The sequence below is a fragment of the Tupaia chinensis genome, unplaced genomic scaffold (genome assembly GCF_000334495.1).
Source record: "Tupaia chinensis unplaced genomic scaffold, TupChi_1.0 Scaffold000627_1, whole genome shotgun sequence".
In the NCBI taxonomy this organism is placed as follows: Eukaryota; Metazoa; Chordata; class Mammalia; order Scandentia; family Tupaiidae; genus Tupaia; species Tupaia belangeri.
In genome coordinates this window covers 5,649,641-5,658,571 of record NW_006160147.1, presented here as the reverse complement: position 1 = coordinate 5,658,571, position 8,931 = coordinate 5,649,641, and the positions used below count along the sequence as shown (strand labels likewise).

The following is an 8,931-nucleotide window of genomic DNA, read 5'->3' as shown; positions in this document are numbered from 1 at the left end:
ATCGTCGACTACATGGGAGTCCAGCGACCTAACAACTATACTATCCGCTGATCCCTTCTTTTATTTTTTTTTAATGAGAGAGATTTTTGCTATAGTGTGTGTGTGTGTGCACATGCGTGCTCACTGGGGAGACAGAGACAGAGGGAAAGTGAGAAATTACCCCTCAGGGGATGGCCATTTCACAATCCCTTCTCCTCTTGGGATTTTGGGGATGCATGCACTCACACCCGGCATTATTTTCAAGCCACCTAGTGACGGACGCTAACTTCTGCTGGCCACGTAGTAGTCCAGCATCTTAACCACTACACCCCCTGCTGGCCCCAGCCAAAGTTCCTTCTGCATCATCTCTAGATCCCCAAAGCTGCACTGCTGCCCATAGCACTAACCACTTGTTCATCTGACTTCAGATAAAAGGCCGTCACTTTTATACACAATCGTAAGAACGAATCAGAAACTCGATATTTAAAATTCTGGTAACTCATCATTACTACGTGCATTTTCAAAGACGGGAAGAATCGGAGTTTTGACTTATTTTCATCTCCCACAGATTCACCTCAAGTCCTTTTTATTCCTGTAATGGTTCACATTTTACCCACATATCCCCCTTTCTTGAACCTGAATTGCAATCTCTGTACATTTCTTTCTTGTAGCTTCTAGATTCTAAGGTGTTCTTAAAATGGTCTGATCTACCTGCAGAATTAGGAAAACATAAACATATTATAATATTAGTTAACATTTACAATATAGATCATCTAGAACTACATTATGTAATATGATAGCCACTGGCCACATGTAGCTTTGAATCCTTGAAATGTAACTATTCAAATTGAAATGTGCTACAAATATCAAATATGCACTGGACATTTATGGGACATGCCACATAGCAGCAGCAAATGCACATAAACATAGATTCTTCTGGGCAGTCTTCCTGGTATGGCCCAGGCTCAGAAAGACTTGGTTGGACTTCTCATGCATATGCAGTCAGTCGGTGAGTTTGCTGGGGGTCAGCTAGCCTGATGACCTCGCTTCCGTGTCTGGCAATGGCCGGCTAGCAGCCGCAGCAAAGAAGGACCACGTGTCTTTCATCACCTACCAGGCCAGCCAGAGGGCGTGTGCACTCACCAGAGACAGAAAGACAGAGAGAAGAAGCAGAAAGTTCCTCCCAATAGAGTGTGGTCATGCTATGATTTCTTTTCCTCCACTTTCCACCCTTCTGGGATTTGGGGCATGCACACACAGGCTGCCAGGTCCAGGATTTGAATTGCTCTGTCATTCATGTGGAATCCAACTCCCTTAACCAATAGGGCAATAGGAGCTGACTCAACCACATTTTAAAATGTACATGGAACATAGAGTAAGATAGCCAACAGAATCGACTATAAAACAAGTAGCAATACATTTTTTTAAGGATCCAAATCCAAAGTATATAGTCTATTCACAATGAAAAGGATCCAAATCATACAAAATATATAGTCTATTCACAATGAAATGAAATTATTTATTAAATAATGTACTTCTAAATAACCCATGGACCAAAGATATTGAAAACAAAATTAGAAAGTATTTTGACTAAGTGAAATTGAAAACATGATCCATTAAAATTTATGGAATATCACATAACTGTTTTCAGAGACATTAATAGCATTAAATGGTTTTATTAGGAACCATCAATAGTGTGGTGGTTATAGTGGCTAGGTCCCACAAAGCCAACTGTGTAGTTTGAGTCATGGACCCTGTGGCTTGAAAGACATGCCCGACCTGTGCATGTGTGTGTCCAAGATCTTGAAAGGAGAATGGAAGAGAAAGGATTGTGGCATGACCATTTCTATAGGGTAGTGCTTTTCACTTCCTATCTCTCTGTCTCTCTGTCTCTCTAGTGAGTGCATGTGCCCATAGCAAATTAAAAAAAAAAAGCTTATATTAGCACTTTTTGTCAATGACCTCGGTTTTCACCTTAAGAAAATAGAAACTGAAGAACTAGTTAAACCCAAAGAAGAACTGAAATAAAGATAAGAGTGGAATTCAATGAAATGCAAAAAGAAAAATAATAGAACAAATCAATGAAACCAAAAAGTTAGCTCTTTGAGAAGATTAAATTGATAATAGATAGACTGATCAGGAAGGGAAAACAAATCAATACATGAATTATCAATACCAGTAATGAGAAAAGTAGCATCACTACAGATTCTACAGATATTAAAAGCATGATAAGAAGTCAACAATGGCAAATATCAGTAAGGTAAGTAATAATGTATGTTTTGTGAATAAGGAGAGAAGAGAACTCTTCTGCACAGTGAAGCAAACTGATATTACAACTCTTTTCTGGGGCATAGATCCCATGAAAATTCCCAAGTAGTTTTATAAAGAAGAATATACAGGGATACTCATCATGGAGTTGTTTGGGGTAAAGGAGAGCTGAAAGCAGCCTCGGTGTTCATTGTAGAAGGAGTGGATAAGCTATTGGGGATTCATGTTACAGAATATTATGTAGCATTTGGAAGCAAGTAATGTGATAAACATACCCACACCCCAAACCTCCTGTGTGCATATCACACAATTATCACACACATTAGAGTAGGTTCCTGTGAGAGTGGAAAAAGGGAAATGTGAAATGGCTATCAATGGTGAAGGGAAAAGGATCAGCAGGTGACATGATGGTTGAGGCATGGATTCCCACATGGCTGACCATGGTTCAAGTCCCAGACTTGGTGACTTGCTTTCTCATTTTCTCTCTCTATCTGGTCAAATTTAAATAAAGAAAGAAATTTAATTAAAATAATTTAAAAAAAAGAGAGAAATAAGGGAAGAAAAAGGAGTAGGGTACTTACATTTTCCATGGGTAACAATTCTTATAAAAGAATGTAATTTACTAAACTCTACACCTGATACCCAAAAAGAAAAAAAAAAAGAATCACATGAACACTATTCTATAACTCATTGTCCTTCACAACCACTGAGATATACAAAGGAAAATAAACTCAACTGACTTTAGAAAGTAGACTGGTGGAGGACACCCACATGATGTAGATATCTGAATAAAAATTTGTACAGACTCCATTTAATATTATTTATTTTGGTTAACCTGCCAATTTCAGAAAAGTAAAAACTTAAGCTGAATAATAATTATATGTTATTAATAACTACATCCCAGGATCATATGCGTATTAACAAGTTTTACTAAAGTTATTTATTGCAATAAATGATACTGCTTAAATGGATTGACACACTGAGATTTTCTCTCTAGAGCTTGTACAGAAAAGCAAATTTTTCTCCATCGTTTTAAAAAGTAGGTGCAATATATTTAAATGCTTTTTTCTTTGTCTCTCTCTTGCTCCAGTTTTTCAATCTCCAGGGAAAGTTTATGTAACTCCAGGGCCATTTTTGAGTCCCTATGACTTGGGAGACAGTGTAAGAGCTTTCTGCCTCCTAGAACTATATTAGGATCTTCAGGGACTTCCTGAAAGAGAAAATAAAAATGGTGACTTCAGATCTGGTCCCATAGCACAGTGGTTAAGTGCTGCACAGAGAAAGCTAGATCCCATATGGCTGTCCAGAGTTCAAGTCCTGGCCCCAGTGGCTTCCAAACCCACTGCATGTGTGCATGCCCAGGATCCTAATGGGATAAAGAATTGTGGGGGAAAAGATTGTGACCAAGCTACATCGGGAGAGAAAGGGGTCCCCTCTCACATGCAAGCATGGGCCCTCTGGCACTAAAATAAAAGTGATGATTTTTTGAAAGTTCCTCTTTCCTTGTAAAGGGTTGTGTTTCTGTCAGGAAAACTCATGACAGGAAGAACATTGAAAGAACGAATGATGGGCAAGAAATTCCAGAAAAATACTCTGAACCTTAATGAAATATTTCCCTGAGAGCTGAATTCTATCTATTCTTAGGTAATAATCAGTATCAGATCAGAGAGGGAGTTTAAGATGTAAAGGAATCTCCAAAACATCTGGAAGAACAACTGGCGTGACGGTTTTGCTAACTGGCCAGAAATTAGCAAAAGTACACTGGATGTTAGAGAAAACACTGAGAACGAGGGCCAGGACCTCAGGCTAATAGCACTCCCCTGTCCACCTGGACTGACCTGCTCTAAAACAAATGCGATAAAGTTGCCTACCGCCACAGACTCATCACAATGCTCCAAGGTGGAAAAAGCCACCTGTTAATACCTTGCAGATTCACAACAAATGAGACTGTCCTTTGAGACTTATCATTACTTTGCCCATTTCATAAATTGTCTCATTTTCCTGTCATTTATTATAAGGGGTTATATGACAAAACATTTACTGAATGAGTGTTACTCACCCTTTCACACTTGGGTACATCTGGGCTCCAAGATTTGTTCTCTGAGCAAGAGATACTTGCAGAGCCAACCATTCTGTAGCCAGGGTCACATTGGATGGTGACAGTTTCGGGGTTGACGTACTGATCCTTCTCCACAGACAGCTTTCCATTTGGTACTTCTGGTTTTAGGCACAGAGCTGCCATCAAAACACATGATCTTAGTCCCCTGTGAATCTCAGGGAAAACACGTTTCAACACTGATAATGAATGAAAGGAATAAGAAATATTGCTGAATCCCACCTTTTCTTTCTACACTTCTATACCACTGTTGCCACCATCCCTACCACATCTATGAATATTACCACTAGGTAGTATTCACTGAGCACTTCCTAGACCAGCGTAGGAGCCAAGCGGATGCCTTATTTCACGAAGCCTTCGGTAGCCTGTGAAGGAGGCACCGGGGACTCCATTGTAGAGATGAGAAAGTTGGGGCATCAAGAGGCAAAAATGTATTGACCCAGATCACGCAGCAGCTTCTAAGCGGCAGCGCCGGATATGAACCCGAAGTATTTAAGTCCAGAATCTGAGGTGTTTACTTCTTTACCACAGGGCTTCTCTTCTTGCCTCTGTTTTCTCCTGTGTACAATGGGATTATTGTGAGTAAAAGGATGTGAATAACCTTCTTAGGAACATCTTATTTTTCTGTCATTTGACAAACAGTTGTTTGATCAATGGGGAGATTAAACCCATGGGTCAACAGTCGGGTGAGAGGCACTGACCTGGTTAAGAACCCCCGGGGTGTTGTTTCAAAGATAGTTGGAATTAAGCCATGACTGCCCTTACTTAGACTCCAACACTGCACATGGCAACTCTGCCTCTGGGACACTCTTGATCTCTGATTCACTTCTGAATCCCTTTCCTGTGGTTCTGCCACTTACCACTGCTTTCCCAGGGAGGCTGGATTACCTTTACATTGAGGAGCTGGAGATGACCAATCAAAAAGCCTGCAAGAGATTGTAGCTGCTCCCACCAGAGCGTATCCTTCCTCACATTCATACTGCACCACGGTAGGGGAATACCAGCTTTCACTAATATCCTTAAAGTATCCATGTTTAATCTTGGGAGGTGAACTGCAAGCTTGGATAGCAAGAGAGAGAGATGGAGGAAAAGAGGAAGAAAGAAGTTTTATTTTATTTTTAGTTTTTGTCATAGAGTCTGTGTGCTTGCTAGAGAGAGATGGTGGGGTAGGGGGTGGGGTAGACGAGAAATCACACCCCCCGGGGGGATGGCCACACATTACCTTCTCTTCCATTCTCCTCTTGGGATTTTGGGAATACATACATACACACCCATCGTGATTTTTAAGTGCTGAGTCTGGGAGTCGAACCATGGTCAGCTTTGTGGATATCCAGCACCTTAACCACCATACCACCCGCTAGCCCCGTGTTCTATTTTTTTTTTTAACTTATAATACAAAATAGTGCAGAACTAAGGAGATTTATTGAAAGACTTTAATCTTTCTTATTTATTTATTTATTTTATTTGAGAGTTTTTTTTTGCTATAGGGCCTGTGTGCTCGCTGGAGAGACAGAGAGACAGAAAGTAAGAAATCACCCCTAGGAAGATGGCCATGCCACTATCTCCTCTCCTCCATTCTCCTCTCAGGATTTTGGGCATGTACACACATATAACCAGCATGAATTTCAAGCTACTGGGTCCGGAGCTTAAACCATGGTCAACCATGTGGAAGTCCAGTGCCTTAATCACTACCCCACCTGCTGGCCCCTAAGACTTTTATCTTTCTTAATCAATTTCATTGTCCTTTAATAACGAGGCATAATTCACAAAGTGGAGATGTCTCCCCTCGTATTATCATGTGACCAAGAATTAAGAAAAGTTGATGTTAGGATGTGTGTGTGTGTGTGTGTGTGCCCAAAATCCCAAGAGGATGATGGAGGAGAATGGATCATAGTGTGGCCATCCCTCCTGGGTGGCATGATTTCTCATTTTCCCTCTCTCTCTGGTGAATCAGGCCAAGTTTTAAGTCTTTAACAAATATAAACTCACTTCATACCTATCCTAAACAACACTGTGAGGTAGGCATATGATCACCCTTATTTTACAAGTGAGAAAAAAGAAGCAGAGGAGTAAGGTAACTTGACGAAGGTCACACAGCTACTGAGGAGCAGTCAGTGTAGCTTTGTTCCATCAAGACCAGGCTCTTTACAACATGCTGCCTCAGCTATGGATGGTGCTACTTAGGAATGATGAAGGACTTTTAGATATAAACTTTCAGTCAATAACAAAGGAGTCTTTTTTGTTGTTTTTGTTTAACTGAAATTACTGAAGAAATATTTGGGGTAAAGAAATATTGCTCTGTGAAAATTTGTAAAGACTGCACATCTAAAATCTTTGACCACTTCCCCACCCACCAACCCTCAAAATGCTCTGTGTTTTTCATTTTTTATAGAAAAAAACTTACAGGGAAAGGTTCAATAGCTTGAATAATAAAAATTACCTACCAAATTGTAAAAATTGTAAAAATAAAACTTTATATTTACATAATACTTTATGGTTGACTTTTATATGCAAGTTCTATGAATTTAGAATCCAGTTAATTTTCTCAGTATTAATAACAACAGGAACAGTTTCAGTTTTGCTTTAGAGATGACAAAAAATGACAACTGATTAGTAAACAATAATATAATTGACTAATAGAGGCCAGTAGGTGGTGTAGTGGTTATGGTGCTGCACTCCCACATGGCTGACCGTGGTTCTAGTCTCAGACCTAGCAGCTTGAAAATTCACAACGGGTGCATGTGCTTACATGTCCAAAATCCCAGGAGGAGAATGGAGGAGAAGGGATTGCAGCATACTCATCCTCTCAGGGGGTGATTTCTCACCATCTCTTTTGGTCTCTCTCCAGTGAGCACACATGCCCTATGGCAAAAACCTTAAAAAAAAAAAAAATTTAAAAACAGACTAATGAACTTATTTTGTAAAAAAGAATTTTAAGCATTTTTGCATTTATATTTACATGTAAAATGATGAAGTTACTTGCAATTCTTTTTTTCTATTTACTCGGATGGGTCCCCAGGAATTTATATACTCTCGAGATTTTTTTGTTGTGGTGGTAATAGTATATATCTAAAGTATTACAATCTTCAAAACTATTTTGTAGTCTGGGCACCTAGGTAGCATAGTAGTTAAGGCAGCTGGATCTCACATGGCCAGCTTCATGGTTCAAGTCCCAGACCTGGTGGCTTGAAAATCACATTGGACGCATGTATGTGTGTGCTCAAAATCCCAAGAAGAGAATGGAGGAGAAGAGATTGTGGTGTGGCCACCCTCCCCAGGAAGTGATCTTTCTCTTACTCCCTCTCTCCTCCTCTCTCTGTCTCTCTCCAGTGAGCACACATGCCTTATATTAAAGCTAAAAAAAATCTATTTTGTAGTTAAAATTTTCCATTAATAAAATAAAAATTAAGGGAACCAGCAGTTAGCGTAATGGCTATGTCACTGGACTCCCACGTAGTCGACCGCGGTTTGTGTCCCGGACCCGGTAGCTTAAAACACACTGGGCGCGTGTGCGTGTGTGCCCAAAATCCCGAGAGGAGAATGGAGGAGAAGGGATTGCGGCGTGACCATCCCCCCTGGGGGGTGATTTCTCGCTTTCTGTCTCTATGTCTCTGTCTGTCTGGCGAGCGCACATGCTCTTTAGCGAAAATCTCTCTAAAAAAAAAAAAAAATAAATAAATAAAATAAAAATTAATAAATATTTTATACCATCAATAAAACAATTAATTTGTTAATTATTAATAAACGTTAATAAAACCATGTATTATACCTCTCACAAATTGGTATAAATGACTCCATTATGACCATACTTTTAAAATTCCCAGAGTGGAATAAATGCATTTGTAATTGATTGGTCAAACTACCTGCTCTTCATTCATGTGCACTTCACACAGCTGTCCTGAGCCCTGTGTGCCAGCACCCGCCATACTCACCATGCAGGCTGGATGGGCACAGCAACAAGGTCAGAACCCCGAGGAGGCAGAGAGGTGAGCACTCGCTTACTGACGCAGGCCTCATAGCACACGTTGACTGTGCACCAACAGAAGCTCGAAGGTAGCAGATTCCACCTGGAAATGTCTGCAGGGAAGAAAGGAAACTAGCAACAGCAGCTGCCACGCTGGAGGTCAGCTGTGCACTGGTCAGCAGCAAACCCTGGGGCACAGTCAGGGCCGGACAGAGCTCTGAATCAGGAAGAAGCTCAGAGGAAGAGGGCGAGTCAGTCTAGTGTCAAGACTCTGATGCCATGGGAACCAGCAGTTAGCGTAATGGCTATGTCACTGGACTCCCATGTAGTTGACCGCGGTTCGCGTCCCAGACCCGGTGGCTTAAAACTCACGCCGGGTGGGTGTGCGTGCGTGCCCAAGATCCCAAGAGGAGAGAGGAGGCAGTTAGCGTAATGGCTATGTCGCTGGACTCCCGTGTAGTCGACCGCGGTTCGTGTCCCGGACCCGGTGGCTTAAAACTCACACCGGGCGCGTGTGCGTGCATGCCCAAGATCCTGAGAGGAGAATGGAGGAGAAGGGATTGCGGCGTGACCATCCCCCCTGGGGGGTGATTTCTCGCTTTCT

The 8,931-nt window shown here is 41.1% G+C and overlaps 1 protein-coding gene across 1 annotated transcript; it reads right to left on the bottom strand.

Annotated features, from left to right (window-relative positions):
- Positions 1-3,053: 3,053 nt before the first annotated feature.
- LOC102488472 (C4b-binding protein alpha chain) lies at positions 3,054-8,567 on the bottom strand. Its single transcript, XM_006159286.3, has 4 exons — positions 8,296-8,567; positions 5,252-5,422; positions 4,307-4,482; positions 3,054-3,457 (listed from the first exon to the last, which is right to left on the bottom strand). The coding sequence occupies exons 1-4, from the start codon at positions 8,378-8,380 to the stop codon at positions 3,302-3,304; spliced, it is 588 nt and encodes a 195-aa protein (XP_006159348.1). The 5' UTR covers positions 8,381-8,567; the 3' UTR covers positions 3,054-3,301.
- Between the last annotated feature and the right edge of the window lie 364 nt (positions 8,568-8,931).

Excerpts from the sequence above, each read along its gene's own strand:
- LOC102488472 (XM_006159286.3), bottom strand. The coding sequence starts at position 8,380 with ATGAGGCCTGCGTCAGTAAGCGAGTGCTCACCTCTCTGCCTCCTCGGG. Across the intron at positions 5,423-8,295 it reads GTGCCCATCCAGCCTGCATG|CTTGCAGTTCACCTCCCAAG; the intron begins GTGAGTATGGCG and ends TTGCTATCCAAG. Across the intron at positions 4,483-5,251 it reads TCCAGCTCCTCAATGTAAAG|CTCTGTGCCTAAAACCAGAA; the intron begins GTAATCCAGCCT and ends TTTTGATGGCAG.